At 44.6% G+C, this 17405-nt stretch overlaps 1 protein-coding gene across 2 annotated transcripts in view; it reads right to left on the bottom strand.

Moving 5' to 3' along the window:
- CYFIP1 (cytoplasmic FMR1 interacting protein 1) overlaps positions 1 to 17405 on the bottom strand; it is a 517233-nt gene that overhangs the window by 410242 nt on the left and 89586 nt on the right. For both annotated transcript variants that reach the window (XM_085622863.1, XM_085622862.1), the window contains exons 6-7: positions 8817 to 8998; positions 2456 to 2552 (exon numbers count right to left, since the gene is read on the bottom strand). In XM_085622863.1, coding sequence (XP_085478989.1) covers positions 2456 to 2552; positions 8817 to 8998 — 279 coding nt within the window. The remainder of the gene's footprint in view (positions 1 to 2455; positions 2553 to 8816; positions 8999 to 17405) is intronic.

The raw sequence follows: 17405 nt of genomic DNA, 5'->3' as shown, positions 1-17405 counted from the left end.
AGAATTAAAAGGCAGGAAGTTAATGCATGCATGGGCAACAATGTTTTGGGCACTAAACTGTGGTTGGTATAGTTCAACAACCTCGCTCCCTTTCAACGTAAGACAATTTAAGGGCTGATCATAATAACATTTTAGCGGTAACATCTTGTGAGGAAAGCTGAAAACTTCAAGACTTCACTCTAGAGATTGTGAATGACAAGATGTGTTGTGCTATGCAATGAACTATACAGCTACAGGGCGGCACACTGCAGGGTCAGCCTTCATATATGGCTCAATGGTATAAGTGCCTGTGTTTGCACTTGCAATGATTAAATGACCTCTTTGCAAGTTTATGACCACCTCTTCGCAAGCTGCTGCTCCTTCTGCAGGCTTAAGCACACTCCTTCTCCGCAGGAAGGCTTCAAGGCTCATGGCAAACCCTCAGTACTTCTAGCACAAAGTGCAGACTTCAGGTGATGTCCCTAGTCTCTGGGAGAATAGCGGTCATGCTGAAACCAGCCCTGATCATACAGCAGTCATCAAGTACTCTGTGGCACACTCCCTTCGATGATCATAAAATACTTGCAACGGAAACAAAGTGTGGTGTTTAGGATCCCATTTTTAAACATATCTTCTAGACGGGATATAGATCCACTTTCTATGTTTTCAGACCTGATTTGGGGTGTTCTCTTTCAAATGTCATTTTCACACTTTGAACAACAGAAACTGCAGTCCAATCTCTCACCCTTACCATTTACAAAATGTATATGATCAGCAACAACTAATCAGCAGTCCTTTGCTAACAAGTGCCTCATGGAATTTCTAAAGGTAGCCCCGTCTCATCCTCCTCATTTCAGTGCCTGGGACTCCATCCTCCAGCCATAGGAATGGAGGCAATACACCTTCACTGTCTGAGGAAGACATCTTCAAATCTCTATCTTGTACAACACACAAGATGAAGGTTGAGGCCAGTGAAATTCAAAATATAAAAAGATGTGGTCACACTACAAATTCCCAAAATATGTTAAGTTGCCATCACCACTTTATGTGATGTACCCAGGGCACGGACAGAAGTTCATTGTCTGGTATTAGGACTCGTTTGGAGCACCCTCCTAGGACACAGGAAAGGTCCCGGCCCTCACACTGTCAATAAGTGGCCTAGGCTCCTGTGCACATGCTATGTTAGTATTACGCCACTGTCAAAATAAAATCAGGATACCAGTTTTCACAAGCAGCCTGGCACTCGGGATAGGATAATACATATGTTTACCATGCAGGGTACATTCCTGTCAAGCTGAGATGGATATGAGCTGTGTCACTTGAAACTGTAAGAGGCATAGACGGTGGGAAGAGCCATAGGCAGAAGTCAGTAGTTCAAATGGGAGGTATAGCAAATGCAAATGACTGTGGATAAAAAATGCACTAAGCAAAATACCATACGGAGGAAAAAGAATGGGGATGTGTGAAGCAGACAGATGTGTAGCAGGTAAAATCTATAGGCTGCACACAATTCTGACTTCAATGCATATTTGAATCCATGCCCGTTCCCTAGGTTATGCCCCGTTACACCCCAGTTCCTGTGCCATGTCTGGAACCTGAGACAACAGGGTACACTCATCACGATATATCTGTAAGTTGTTTATGCTCCCACTTGATGTATCACCAGTATATACAGATATTATGTACCACCATGGAATATACAGTCTAACCTCACTATTCGATAACTTTGTATGATGTACGATGTGTGAAATATGAAAATGGCAATAAAAATATGTTCAATGCATATTTGAATGCTTACTGCACAAAAGATGCTCGGGTCCAACAGCCAAGATATTCTGAGAGTGTGTGGGATATCTGACAACCAATGTAACTTTACAAAGACTTGGAAAATACGAGTGTTCCCTGGCCTGACACTAAGAGCTCATTTAGAGTTTGGCGAACCAGGTACTCTCACAAAAATGCAGCAGATGTCCACTTTACCATATCTAGAGTGCCATCGACTATAATGCACTAGTACTTGGTGAACGGGAAATCTACCATGTTTTTGAAGGAGATCTGTACTCACTGTATCCATCAATGAGCCATCAAGGAAGACTGAGCTAAGAACTATTGCATGACTATATTCTTCAGGCAATTGGCATGGCCATAAGGTATTTTTCTATGGTAGACCGGATCAGTAGAAATTGCTTTAACTGGGATCCAAAAGGTTATGGCACAGAAAAATGCCTATGTTTTTTAGTATTACAGAGGGGTTAGGCCCAAAGCGAAAGGCCCAAAATTAAAAAAAGACCAAAGTTCTCTTGTGCCTCCCACGACCAACCACCTCCATTTGTCTGCCATTTTATTTCATTTTATTAAAGCAGATTCAGTCAGAGGTCACAATTGGACAAGTTCAGATACCCAAAGATTTAACTTCCTACCTTCATTATGCCCTGAAAAATATGGAGTAGAGTCAGAAAGTATTGCACTCACTTACCTGAGTGATCTTATTGTGATTTGCTAGAAACATGGAGAGGTTCTGCGATTCCTGGATGGACTGTGGATCTGCCATTTTACGCAAAAACTGAGCAGCTCTTTGAAAACAAAGGGGAAACAAACATTCAGAAATTACAGAGCAGTTACTAAGAAAAAATACATGTTGCATTAATTAATGGATGTTGTAGTCAGTTCAGTTATTTCAGAAATCAGAATCCTCAAATCTATGGGTTCTCAAAAAAATAACACTTTGTGAATAGAAAATACTGAATACAACTGTGTCTTTGGCATTACAGGGAATCATACTCCTCAGTTGGAGTACGTTATCGTTCAGCAGCTTTATGTCTCGCGCACTTCCATTCAATCCATATGGTGTGGCTACATTCAGTTTGTATCACCTATTTTTACCCTTTTCTCATCTTTTTCAATAAGACTGATTAAAGCTCACATTTGCAGCTTGCATGTGAATCATATTTGGAATGTTTTCACATACATAATAAAAGACTATTTTTACTCCCTGTTTTAAAAACCAAATAAAAGACAGCAGACAAAAATAAAAAATAACCTGCGATAACCTACACCCCATGCAGGCCTAGATCAACAGAAGTCAACAAAGAAACATTCAAAGACTGAGATTAAATACGCTTAGTTTTAGCTTCAATGATTCCATGGAAAAGTTAACTATTCTTATTTAAACAAAAAGGAATGCCATTTAGAATTATTCTTTTACAATGCTTTATTATATTTGCTGTATAAAACAAGTGTTACAATTACCCATTTTAACAAACACTTAATCAGCAAAAGAGGCATATTGCAAACAATTTTTTTTTTAAAACACAGATGCTATTTACTATCTTTACATTTCTTTGTGTGGGTCTCTTGATAGGTTTTGAGTGTATGAAAGGTTGAGAGGTGGCTAATACAATACCATTTTAATGCTACAGCAAGAAAAAGGGTAAACCCATATTCATTTGATCATAATTTAGCTTAGTTTAATTTTAATCTATTTGTTGACAGTATAAGAAAGGCAAGGACATGTTATTACAATATGCTTCGAACAGCTGAAGAAGTAAGATGGTCCAATAAACACCTCAACTGCATCTCTCCAATTCAGTCTATTTAAATCTCTTCATCTGGCTACATTTCATCAACTCACTTTAACTGACCTGAATCTCCAAATAAAAGTGAATTAGTAATAAGTGGACAGAGGAACAAAAAGCAAGGCCTCCATTATATAACTACTGCTGTATTTGATATTAAATCTCGCTGTTGAAAAATATGAGGAATCTGTCTTTGGAGTTAGAGTCCTAAACTAAATCTCTCCATAATCCACAGTACATTGTAGCTCCAAGTCAAAAGGCACCTCTTGCAAAACCAGCCAAGTCCACTACGGTGATGCCTCAATCAAAATAGGTGAAGCTTCTTCACATCTCTTATTTCAACCGATCCGATACCGTGACCTCCTCTGTTCCTTTCATCACTCATTATGATGGCGGGCGGACATCAGTCCACCCGCCATCATAGTGGTGCTGGGACCGCCCGCCAGACCTGCGGCGCTTCCACTAGCCCAATTAGGATGCGCCCACCAGTATGGCAGTCGCATCATGGCCTTTTAACATTGCGGACGGTGCTGCTGGCTGCAGCACCATTTGCAATGTTAAAATGCCACAATGTGCATTTCCATGCACAACGTGGCAGGCACCACGCGGTGCCTGCCACCTTGTGCATGGAAATGTAGGGGTGTTCATGGGTACCCCACCAGTGCACCTATACCCTCCCCCCACACAGAGGGGGCCCGCAACGGGCCCCCAAACCCAATCCCCACCAGCCTTTCCATGGCGGAAAGTCCTCTACCAGGACACATCCTAATATGGCGGACAGTGCCTGCTAGGCACCGCCACCATATTAGAGGCCCTTTTCCGTCCGCCAGGCAATCGGTGCGATGCCACCGGCAGAAATGCAGCAGACAGACTTTGCGTCTGCCGTGATACCCACCGCCATCCTAATATGGCGGTGGGTAAATCTCTATGTGATGGCAGAAGGACCGCCACCGCCGGCCCAGCGGTGGCGGTCCTTCCGCTAGCATAATTAACCCCTTAGTTCCTAGCATTCTGAAATGGAAGCCTCCTCTTCCATAAACCCCTTTTATTTGAGTCTTTTGTTGCATTCAAGATTTCAGGATGACATAGCAGAGTGTAACCTCTTTACCTTTATTTGTCTCCAATTCATATTCCCAGGTTTACTTGCCTTCTGCTCACTTCTGCTTGCTTTTAACTGAAGTTCATTCCCAGGGTCACAATCATTTTTTACTTCCAAAATTCTAGCAAAATTACCAAATGTTGCCATTGTACACTTTGAACATTGTAGGAGGAGTCTGTACACTCCCGTAAGGTTAGGAGATTCAAGAATATTTGCAATTTTTATTGCAGCTATAGACTTTGTCCCTTGTCTGGAGCTGAGCTTTATACCATCCTTTTTAGGTCTCGGCTAGCGAAGGCTGTGCTTGCGCAGTCTCGCTCGCGAGATTTAATGACTTGGAGAAGAGGGGCTTGAACCCGCCCCTCTTCTCTCCTCTTCTCCATTGGCTGGCCTCTTAAATGCTGGTCAGCCACTGGAGAAGAGGCTTGTCTCGCAAAACAAGCCCCGTCCTTTTCGGATTCGGGGGCGTGTTTTTTTGTTACTTTTCGCTGGGCGTGTTGGAGAAAAACACGCCCCCGAATCCGAAAACGCCGCTGCCTTTCTCCGAGGCATTTCTGCTTTCACCTCGGAGAAAGGCAGTGGTGTGCTTGTTTTCTTCTGGGAGTAAGCCTCTCTGTATTCAGATGCTGCCTGTGTGCCTGTTTTCTGCCTCGCCGTGTGCTGGAATCCAGAGTTCGTCCCTCGGGGTCGCGTCCACATCCTTCTCCCGTGCCTGAATGGGTGACGTAACCGGCGCTCATGTAAGGCGCTAGTAATCTCCCCGTGCCGAGATGTGTAATGAAAAAACTGTGCTATGTGGCGCGCTCCAACAACTTCCGGTCGAGTTCACGCTATATCATTGCTTTGGCCGTCGACTAGACTGCCGACTTTTGTGCTGGAGACCGGAGTTCGTCCCTCGGGGTAGCGTCCACATCCTTCCCCGTGCCTGAATGTGTAACGTGACCGGCGCTCATGTAAAGCGTTACAAATCTCCCCGTGCCGAAATGTGTAAGGTAAATAGGGTGCTATGTAAAGCGCTCCAATACCTTCCGGGCGAGTTCACGCTATATCATTACTTTGTCCGTCGGCTACACTGCCGACTTTTGTGCTGGAAGCCAGAGTTCGTCCCTCGGGGTAGCGTCCACATCCTTCCCCGTGCCTGAATGTGTAACGTGACAGGCGCTCATGTAAAGCGCTACAAATCTCCCCGTGCCGAAATGTGTAAGGTAAATACGGTGCTATGTAAAGCGCTCCAATACCTTCCGGGCGAGTTCACGCTATATCATTACTTTGTCCGTCGGCTACACTGCCGACTTTTGTGCTGGAAGCCAGAGTTCGTCCCTCGGGGTAGCGTCCACATCCTTCCCCGCGCTTGAATGTGTAACGTAGCCGGCACTCATGCGGGGCGCTCCAAATCTCCCCGTGCCTGAATGTGTAATGTAAATACGGGGTTATGTAAAGCGCTCCAATAACTTCCGGGCGAGTTCGCGCCATATAAATATATAACTCTGCCAGCTGGTGCTTTCGTTCTACTGCTGCCTACATCGGGAGAATAAAGGGGGTTAAGAGTGCTGGTTAAGTGTTGTGTTGAGGGTCGCGTCCACATCCTTCCCCGAATGTGTAACGTAACCGGCCCTCATGTAAGGCGCTCCAAATCTCCCGTGCCTGAATGTGTAATGTAAATACGGGGTTATGAAAAGCGCTCCAATACCTTCCGGGCGAGTTCACGCTATATAAATATATAACTCTGCCAGCTGGTGCTTTCGTTCTACTGCTGCCTACATCGGGAGAATAAAGGGGGTTAAGAGTGCTGGTTAAGTGTTGTGTTGAGGGTCGCGTCCACATCCTTCCCCGAATGTGTAACGTAACCGGCACTCATGTAAGGCGCTCCAAATCTCCCCGTGCCTGAATGTGTAATGTAAATACGGGGCCATGTAAAGCGCTCCAATACCTTCCGGGCGAGTTCACGCTATATCATTACTTTGTCCATCGGCTAGACTGCCGACTTTTGTGCTGGAAGCCAGAGTTCGTCCTTCGGGGTCGCGTCCACATCCTTCCCAGTGCTTGAATGTGTAACGTAGCCGGCACTCATGCGGGGCGCTCCAAATCTCCCGTGCCTGAATGTGTAATGTAAATACGGGGTTATGTAAAGCGCTCCAATAACTTCCAGGCGAGTTCGCGCCATATAAATATATAACTCTGCCAGCTGGTGCTTTCGTTCTACTGCTGTCTACATCGGGAGAATAAAGGGGGTTAAGAGTGCTGGTTAAGTGTTGTGTTGAAGATTTGTGGTGGGGGTTATGAGCAATGCCAATAACTCTAACTTTAACAATGCCGAGACCAGTGCATTGTAAATGGTTGTTAAATGATTATCTTGTATCCTCACATTGCTCACTTTTAGAAATTTACTTTTTTTTCTGTTTGTTTAAACCCTCCATGAGGGTGCATGTGTTGTTCGGCTTCTCCAGCATGTGGTGCCCGCTCTCATTCATGTACTTCATCCCCACAATATACTATCAGGCTCCATGTTGCTCTCTACTTCTTGTGCTTCCTCCTCACCCCCTACCATGGTTTTCTCTCCCTTGTGTGCTACTTTTCCCTCTCCTCCCCACCTGGCTTTATTTTAATTTTATCTCCTTGTCTACTCCCCATGCTTCACCCATTAGCTCTCCTCACCCGAGGACCATTGTAGGTCTCGCCTACTGGACAGAGCACACACTATCCATGGAGGTTCATACTGTTAGCTTACAGTGGGCTTAGAGCCCACCAATTACTTACCACTGGTTGGCTTCCTTGTCCCCATCACTTGTTTGCTTCTCATTCATTAAACTGTGTGGGCTTTCCTTCCTCTTCTTGAGTCTGTCCCCTCGCTGGAGCATGGACGCATTACTGTGTCCTTACACTGATCGTTCTTTCAGGTGCTACTTTTTTAATTTTGTCTAAGCACTCTACAAGAGTCCATGTGTTTTCAAGCTATCTCCCTGGTGTGCTTTTCTTTCCCTCTCTGCACTGTTCTCTCACCACTGTGTGCTTCTCCCCTGACCTCCTCAGTGATGCGTTGGACCTCATGTGCTTCCCCCGCCTAGGCTGCTTACCCACCAGTGTGCTTCTAGCCCCTTCCAGCTCTAAATGCTCTCACCCTTTTGCATTTCTCTCCCATCCTCTGCTATGCTCTCACTCACGCCTGTGTTCTCTGTCCATGTCTTCTGTTTTGTTCCCTCCTACCCATGCCCTTTAGCAACAGTGCTGCTTTAACCCACACAGCCCCCCAGTGTTTCTTCGGTCTCTCTACTGGATTGGCAAATAAAAAGAAAAAAAAGTAGCGGCGTAATTTCCAAGAAGCGGACATGCATGGCATGCATGCCTACAAAATGATGCAACTGTTTTTTAAAAATTGTATTTATCAATGCTACACAGCTTGGGGATTCTGTACAGCAAAGCTAAAATCCATTCACAAAGTTAGTGGGGTCCCAAAAGTGAAATCTACTGACATAGCCAGTGCTTGTTTTTATTTTTATTTTGTTTGGAGGGGGCTGCAGCAAATTGCTGTTGGCCCCTCCACCTTACAAAAAAAGTGTGTATGTGCTATTCAGATTTTATTTACATATTCAAGACAGATCCATAAATGAAAAAACATGGTGTCTATTTCAGTTGGTAGTTGAGTGCATATGTCATAATGCATTTAAGAAAGGAGTGGGCTGGCGGCTGTGGCCACCTAACCGGGCCTTTTATTTCCGTTTTGCCCAATGCTGAGGAGCATCAGCAAAAAAAGCTTTTTGCTGATGCTGGAAAACATTGTCAAAGATAACTGGCAAACCAATAGGTCCTAAAGGTTTATTTTATATATGTACACCTCAGCTCTGTAAACATCCTTATGCACATGGCTACTTAGAGATGGGAGCTGCTATGTTTGGAGTGAAGTCTGTTCTACCGAAACCCGGCAATTAAAAAGAGAAAATAATTTGATTCCCCTGAAGTTTCAATATTAGCAGAAAAGTAAAAAAAAAGCATATGCTCCTCTCTCATCACACAGCCAACTTTTACAGAATGAATTAGGCACACCTCAAAACTCTAAGACTGGCTTATAACAAGGAGGCAACAAAGGCCATTTTCAAAACTATTGTGTGTAGCCTATTTTAGGCTTAAAGACAGAACACCTAAAATACTAAAAGAACAAGACTCACCTTTTGTATGCAGAGTGGTCATTTTTAACACTGCATTTCATGTTTTTCAGCTCGTCAAGCACTGCGAACATGTTGATGAACTTGCCCAAAGTGAGAAGGTAGGCCTCAGACACAAAGTCTTTTCTCCTTTCGGCATGACACAACCGTCTGACTTCAGCACAGAAACGGTCAATCGCAGTTCTCTGTCAGAAGGGAAAAAGCTGTACTTAGAAAAACATCAGCTAAACCACTTCTGTTTTCTGCTGTGAGTGACTCAAAAATCATTACGCATACACACAAGTCAGTTTAAAACATATACACACACACACACACATATATATATATATATATATATATATATATACATACACATATACACATATATACGTACACATATATATATATATATATACACATATACATACATATATACACATACATACACATATATATATACACATACATACACACACATATATGTATATATACACATACATACACATACATACACATACATACACATACATATTTATACATACATATATACACACACATATATACACATATATATACATACATACATATATATATACATAGATACATATATATACATACATACATACACACATATATACATACACACACACACACACACACACATATGCACATCTTTATTTTTGGCTTAACTGATAAAAACTCTTCAAATGTTTTTTATGGGTGGGGAAATAGGACACACAAAAAGATTTTCTTGCGTGCTACAGGGCTTCTGGCACGAGGTGCTCCGTGGCAAGCCTAGCATGTAACTTACTGCAGATATCTACCAGTTTTTCTGCAGCACTGATCTGACAGAATAGATTCCACCCCAACCCAAAAGGCCTTCTGGGAAGGTTGGAACCAGGGCCTCGCTTTTGCCTTTCTCTACCTCACTATTCCTTCCTAAAGCCTCGTTGTTTGCCATGCATAGCTACCGAACGGAAGGCCGCTACAAGCAAAAGGGATGGTAGGGCATGAAAGAACGTGGAGACAAACACTGGGCAGATTCCTGTGTGGGCAATGCCCTTTAGCACTGGCGTCAGAGGGTCAATACTACTACATGTGGATGATCAATTTAATATTCGCTTTGGGGCTCGGTAGATGTAGCCTACTTTGGAAGGCTGTAAGGGTTAGGAACTCAAGGCCTGATGTACAAAGCGATTATACGGTCGCAAAAGGAAAAATTTGAATATTTCGTTCTGCAAAACGGCTTTTTTAAATGTACAAACCCCAAATCGTGATTCTATAACACATCTAACTAATCCATTTTATTAGAAAAATAAGAAATTGCAAATCGCTATTTGATGCAATTTATTATCTTTTATTAAGAATCCTTGTACATCAGGTCTTGCGATACATCAAGATACAGTCAATAGCACAAACTCAATGCCCAGCCAGAGCCGTAACTTCAAGAAATGGGGTGTTTTTAAGAAGAAAGAAAAAAGTTCTACATTTGTGACTCACACACATTCCTTAAAAGCAGAAGATGGAATCACCTACTGCGACCAAGATTCCAACCCATAACTTTTCAGTGTGTACATGCAAGGCACTAGATTATAAATTACAGAGAGGCCTACAGCCAACATTATCGATTAAGTTAATGTTCAAGAAAGCTCACATATTACTTATCCTGTCATTTTACTGCAGTATTTGTATACATTATTCTTGCTAATGAGATGGAGGTGCTAAATCAAGACGATGTAACATTTTAGTTATGAAGTACTTGGTCCTCTTTATCAATGGCCCTGGGTAAAAACTGATTCACTTAGATGGTTGAAGCCTAAGCTGCTTAGTGTCAAGTAAGGAAAATGCTACTTACCAGTATGCATCTGTTCTTGGCATGTGGAGCTGCAGATCCTCACACTTGCATTAGATCGCCATCTGGTGTTGGGCTCGGATGCTTGCACGTTGTTGTTGTCTTGGAAGAAGTCTTTGTAGTCACGAGATAGGCGACTCCTCCCTTGGTCGATAGTGCGCATGGGCATCGACTCCATCCTTAGATTGTTCTTTGCCATGATGGGAAATGATGGAGTTAGTAGAGAGAAAAATTTGTCCATGTGTGTATATTTAAGTAAGATAGAACTAGAAGAGATACAGGTCCCGGGAAGGTGGGTGGGCGTGTGAAGATCTGCAGCTCTACATGCCAAGAACAGATGCATACAGGTAAGTAGCATTTTCTGTTCGAGGCATTTGAGCTGCAGATCACACACTTGCATAGACTGTACAGCAGTATCTCCCCTAGCGGTGGTCACCTGTATCAGTTGCAGTAGTTTGAAAGAGAGTTTTAAGAACAGCTTGGTGCACAGAAGCTTGCTGCTTGGCTTGCACGTCAACACAATAGAGTTTAGTGAAGGTGTGTGTTGTAGACCATGTTGCTGCCTTACAAATGTCTTCTAGGGGAATGTTCCCTAAGAATGCCATAGAGGCCCCTAGTTTGTGTGTGGAATGCGCCCTAGGGGGCATCGGCAATGTGAGTTTCGCTTTTTGGTAGCATATTTGGATACATTTAACGATCCAACTTGCAATCTCGCCTTGGAGATGGGATTACCCTTATGCGGTGGGGAGAAAGCTACAAACAGTTGTTTTGTTTTGCAAAAGGATTTGGTTCTGTCAATGTAATAAAGCAGGGCTCTTTTTACATGTAGGGTATGTAGAGATCTCTCCGCTACTGAGTCTGGGTTTGGAAAAAACACTGGTAACTATTGATTGGTTAAGATGAAATGGACAGATGACTTTAGGAAGGAATTTTGGGTTTGTTCTGAGAATCACCTTGTTACGATGTAATTGTAAGCATGGTTCTTGTATGGTTAAAGCCTGGATCTCATTTTCTCATCTAAGAGAGGTGATGGCAATAAGGAAAGCTACTTTCCATGTGAGGAACTGCAGCTCGCATTTATGTAAAGGGTCAAATGGGGGTCCCATGAGCCTGGTAAGAACAATATTTAGATCCCACACTGGAGAGGGTGGTAACCTAGGAGGAATTATTCTTTTCAGGCCCTCCATGAGGGCTTTAATGGCAGGGCTCTAAATAGTGGCAAGTGTTGTCTGTTTTGCAGATAAGCAGCAAGTGCTGCTAGATGTAAACGTATGGATGAGTATGCTAGATTACATCTTTGCAAGTGCAGTAGGTAGCAAATGATATTCTGGATGGAGGCATCCAGTGGATCAATATGGTTGTTGGTGCAGTAAATGGCAAATCTTTTTCATTTTGCAGCATAGCAAGCTCTAGTAGTAGGGCGTCTGGCTTCTTTAATGATGTTCATACAGTCCGGTGGTAGGTTAAGGTAACCGAACTCTAGGACTTCAGGAGCCAGATCGCCAGACTCAGCTGACCTGGAACAGGGTGTCTTTTAAAATCTCCATGGTTCTGCGTTAGCAGGGATGGGGACAGGTGTAGCTTTTGGTGCGGAACTAGTGAGAGTTCCAACAGTCTTGTGAACCACGGATGGCGTGCCCATGTGAGAGTTACTAAGATTAGTTTGAGAGACTGTTGTCGGAGCTTGCGTACCACTAGTGGAATCAGGGGGAGTGGCGGAAAAGCGTACGCAAATCTGCCTGACCAGTTCATCCATATCGCATTGCCCTTGGACAATGGGTGTGGAAACCTGTCAGCAAAGGTTGGGCATTTTGCGTTTTCGTGTGGGGCGAACAGATCTATGTCTGGTTAGCCCCAGATGTGGAAAAATGGTAGAAGAACTTGGGGATGTAGTTCCCATTAGTGAATCTGACTTGTTTGTCGACTTAACAGATCCACAATCGGATTGTGAACTCCTGGTGCTCGGCAAGTAGACATATATATTTTTGGGGATGGCCCATCTGCAAATGTTCTGTACAAGCTGGGACAGCTGCAGAGAATGTGTGCCCCCTTGTTTTTGTATGTAGTACATGGCTGTCATGTTGTCTGTCCGGATCATGACCGTTTTGTTTTGTACATGTACTTGGAATGTTTTTAAAGCTAGAAATATTGCTAGTAGTTCCAGGTGGATTGATGTGGAGCACTTTTTGTTGAGTGGTCCACTTGCCTTGGGTTGTATAGCCGAGGAGATGGGCTCCCCATCCTGTGAGTGATGCGTCTGTCGGGAGGGAGTACTATCTGGTTCGAGGAACGGCCGCCCTTTGGGCACGTTTTTTGTGTTCCACCACTGCAGAGAGCGATGTGTGCAGCTGTCTATCAACACCAGATCTGTAAGTTGTCCTTGAGCCGGATTCCACTGATGTGCTAGACATTCCTGCATTTGAAGTCTTGCATAGGGTACAATAAAAATGCAAGATGCCATCATGCCTATGAGTTGCATGAACACTCAGGCTGGGAGAGAGGGTTGGGCTTGAAATTGTGTGACGAGGGTTTGTATGCTGGCTATCCTGGCTGGACTGGGATAGGCTAGAGCTGTGGAGGTGTTTAATGTGGCCCCCAGATATTGGTGTATATGAGAGGGCTGGAGATGCGACTTGGTGTAGCTGATTGTGAACCCAAGTTGTATAATGTTCGGATGGTTTGGTGAGTGTATTGAACATATTGGTTAAATAACTTGGCTTTTATTAGCCAATCGTCCAGATATGGGAAGACATGGATCTGTTGTCTTCTCAGATGTGCCGCTACTACCGCAAGACATTTTGTGAATACTCTGGGTGCGGTGGTAACCCCGAATGGAAGGACTTTGAACTGATAGGGTTGTCCATCCCCTACAAACCATAGATACTTCCTGTGAGCAGGATGTATGGGAATGTGGAAGTAAGCATCCTTGAGATCAAGTGTGGCAAGGAAATCGCCTTGTTGTAGCAGCGGGAGCACTTGTTGGAGAGTGATCATATGAAAATGATCCGAGTGTATATATAGGTTGAGGGGTCTGAGGTCGAGTATTGGTCTTAGAGTCCCGTCCTTTTTGGGTATTAGGAAGTACAGCGAGTAAACCCCTGTTCCTTGATGTTGTAAGGGAACAGGCTCGATTGCATGCTTTTGAAGCAGTGAGAGAACCTCTTGTTTTAGGAGCGTGAGATGATCTGTGGACATTGGACGCTGCTTGGGTGGTATGTGTGGGGGGTAGCTGTAAGTTCCAGGCAGTAACCATACTGGATAATCTGTCTTACCCACTTGTCTGTTGTGATGGAATTCCAGACAGGTAGGAACTGTGATAATCTTCCCCCGACCGGAGTGGAATGGTCTGGGGGAAGCAGAGAGAAGTCACTGTTTTGTACTGGGGGAGATGCGAGTAGTGTTATTACCTCGGCCTCTCCCTTTATTGTTATTCCCTCTGTATCCGCCTCTAAAATATCCTCTATTGGGGGATGTTTGAGTAGTGGCTTTAAACGAAAATGAGGTGTCTGCGCCCATGTTTTTGGAGGCTTCTCTATAGAAGGAGCGACGAAAGGAGCCACGTGTTTGTGGAGACTGTAACGCTCTCATGGACTTAGTCTCAGTGTCTTTCTTCATCTTTTCAAGTGCAGTGTCTACAGCCGGGCCAAAAAGTTGTTCTTGGTTGACCGGCTGGTTGAGGATGGTAGTCTGGACCTCCTGCTTAAAGCCTGAAATGCGCAGCCAGGCATGTCGTCTAAGGAGTACACTGGTATTGATGGATCTAGAGGCAGTGTCTGCCAAGTCAAGTGTGCATTTAATTGACGCGTTTGAAATTAGCTTGCCCTCTTGTATGAGATCATTTGCTTGGGTTTTATATTGGTCAGGCAAATGTTGTAATAGGGTTTCCAATTGGTCATAGTGGGCCCTATCATATCTAGCCACCAGTGCTTGCGTGTTGGCTATGCGCCAGTGATTGGCTGCTTGCACAGCTACCCTTTTGCCAGAAGCGTCTAGTAACTAGGATTCTTTATCAGCGGGTGGTGCATCCCCAGAGGTTTGTGAGTTGGTGCGCTTTCTAGCGTTGGAAACTACTAGAGAATCCAAAGGCAGCTGTCCCTTGATGTAAGCAGGGTCTTCAGGGGCAGGTCTATATTTTTTATCGATTCTAGGGTTAAGAATCCTGGCACGTACGGGATCTTTGAACACTTCAGGGGCATGCTTAATATTGGCAATATTTGCGCTGTCTTTTCGGACTGTTCAAATGTATCCAAAAGGAAGTCCTCCTCTGCTGTGTCTGAGTGCATAGTGAAGCCGTGATAAACGGCAGCCCTATTAAGCAGTTGTCCAAAACCAATATTATCGTCTGGGGGAGATGGTTTTGAGGGGCATGGCTGGGGGCTTTGGAGGTCTGGTAGATCTGTTGGGACAGGGTACTCCCAATCATCTTGTGGTGGGTCGTCTGGATCTGTGAACGGATCATTTGGGTCACCCCCCACCCCTTGGTCATCATCTGGAGGTGGTGTATGTGGTGGAGAAGTTACAGGCAGAGGTGGTGTAATAGATTTAGGGAGAGGAGGTGGGTTAGAAGGAAGTACAGGAGAAGAAGGAGGCATAGGTGATGTAGCAGAGTCCTTCTTTTTCACAGGCACTGGAGTGGCAGGTGCTGTGTCTAACTTTCTCTTCTTACATGGCACAGCTGTGACATGTCCTGTGTCAGGATTAATATAAATCTTTTTCTGTCTAGGATCGACAGGATCCGGGTGAAAAAGTTCCTCCTCCTCGGGAACCGTCTTTGGTGTTGATTTTTTCGGTTCCGAGCGTGGCTGGTGTTGAGTTTTATGGTCTTTGGCCTTAGGAGGCGTGGTAGAGTCCTTAGGCTTGTCTTTTGGTTCCGATGGTCTTGGTTTCGGAGCCGAAGCGGGATCTTTAGGCTTGGAAGCCGGCTTATCCACGAACCTCGATTTTTTCGGGGCCGATTTCTCTTTGGAGGTGGAAGGCGTCGGAACCGATTTTGGACCCGAGTGTTCTTTTGGCTTCAGTGGCGAAGGCGCCGGCGGGACGATTATATGAAGTTTTCTCGGTCCCAAGCTACCGGAAAGGCTTGTCTTTTTTCTTCGGAGCCGGGCCTGGAGGCGGGGCTTTTGAAGTGTGTCTTCGGTCAAGACTGGGGTCAACAGGTGAAGTCTTGACCAGTGCCTTCAGTTTTGATGGTGGGGTTGGGGTAGGGGCAGTAGTACTCACTCGTTAACCAGGAGTGATGGGGTCGTCTCAGTCGTCTGCCTCTGACACGATTTCGAGAGCTTCGGAATCTTCTTCTGGGATATCCGGGCCTTCGTCGAAGATGTCCTCTGGTTCCGGAGCTGATCTCTGCGCCATGATGTGAAGTCAAGCCCTTCGATCTCGAATAGTCTTCTTCGATCGAAAGGATGCGCAGGCTGGACAGCTGGACTCGTCGTGTTCAGGTGAGAGGCACAGGTTGCAGACCCTGTGATGGTCACTGTGCGGGAATATTGCTCCACACTGGGGGCATTTCTTGAATGGCGTCCTTTCCATGAGCCGTAGGCCTTACGGCGTGGATAGGCCCAGCGGCCCGCGTCGACGACCGGAATCGAGCCGATGAAAGGCACGATGAAGATGTTCGAAGTCAATCCGAAGAGTTTGTGGAAGTTTTGCGCGTCGAAAAAGTTTGAAATGGAGATTTCGAACCGGAGCGCAAAAGTTGCATCCGAACCCAATGGCAGAAAAAAACAATCTAAGGATAGAGTCGATGCCCATGCGCACTATCGTCCAAGGGAGGAGTCACCAATCTCGTGACTACAAAGACTTCTTCCAAGACAACAACGTGCAAGCATCCGAGCCCAACACCAGATGGCGATCTAATGCAGGTGTGTGATCTGCAGCTCATATGCCTCGAACAAAGTCTTCAAACATCCCTTCTGTAATTGATTATATTTTTAGATCTCGTGCTCTAACAAACCATCTTTTAGTGGGTAAGGTGCTCCACAAAAACCTGAGAGATCATACTCGTTTAACTGTGGTTTTTGTTCTACTTGACCCAGTTTGCGTTGTCACCATAGGGACAATTTACATATCTCCACAAAAGACAATAGCCTCAGACTCGCCTGGAAGCTCTAGGATCCCTATGTTTTCCTTGAGCACTTAATAATAAAAAAATCCTGTCTGTCCGAAGTGGCTAGTCAAGCTGATATTGCTATGTCATATGTTGAACTATGTTTGGCGATTAAAAATTCCCTTCTTAAGCCTGTTCGCCAGCCTGATTCCAATATGCCCAGATGGTTTGAAACAGCCTAGTCCTCAGCCAAAAGACACCTACCAGAAGCCCCGTCTATAATGCCTAGGCAGAAAGAAGATATTGCCAATTATATAGTTCTTTATAAAGAAACGTTAAAAAGAAAGAAACCTGAGATTGTTCTAAATAATTGTGACCCATTATTGTCAGCATGTAAACATAAAAACCTGAAACTATTTTAGCGCACAGTAAATTCAATACATGTCTCTAGTGGGGCTTCATCCAGATTTGGGTGAACATTACTGCTACAAAATGGGTGTCTAATTTTTCTAGCAACTACTGTCATAATTTGCTGGCGCAACTGAATCCATTTAATGCTTTTGTCTGGCGATGCCACGAATGGTCTCACATTTGAGCTTCATGGGGTAGTCACTTCTCTAATGGCCAGCCCATCGTGCAAATACTTTGGGCCCGACGGTGTGACCACAGAGTTGTTCAAGTCGGACACTAACCTTTTGGCACCGCTTCTCAC

This window comes from Triturus cristatus, chromosome 8 (assembly GCF_964204655.1).
Source record: "Triturus cristatus chromosome 8, aTriCri1.1, whole genome shotgun sequence".
NCBI classification, from domain to species: domain Eukaryota; kingdom Metazoa; phylum Chordata; class Amphibia; order Caudata; family Salamandridae; genus Triturus; species Triturus cristatus.
The sequence above is the reverse complement of the archived record's forward strand: the minus strand, read 5'-3'. Positions and strand labels throughout refer to the sequence as shown.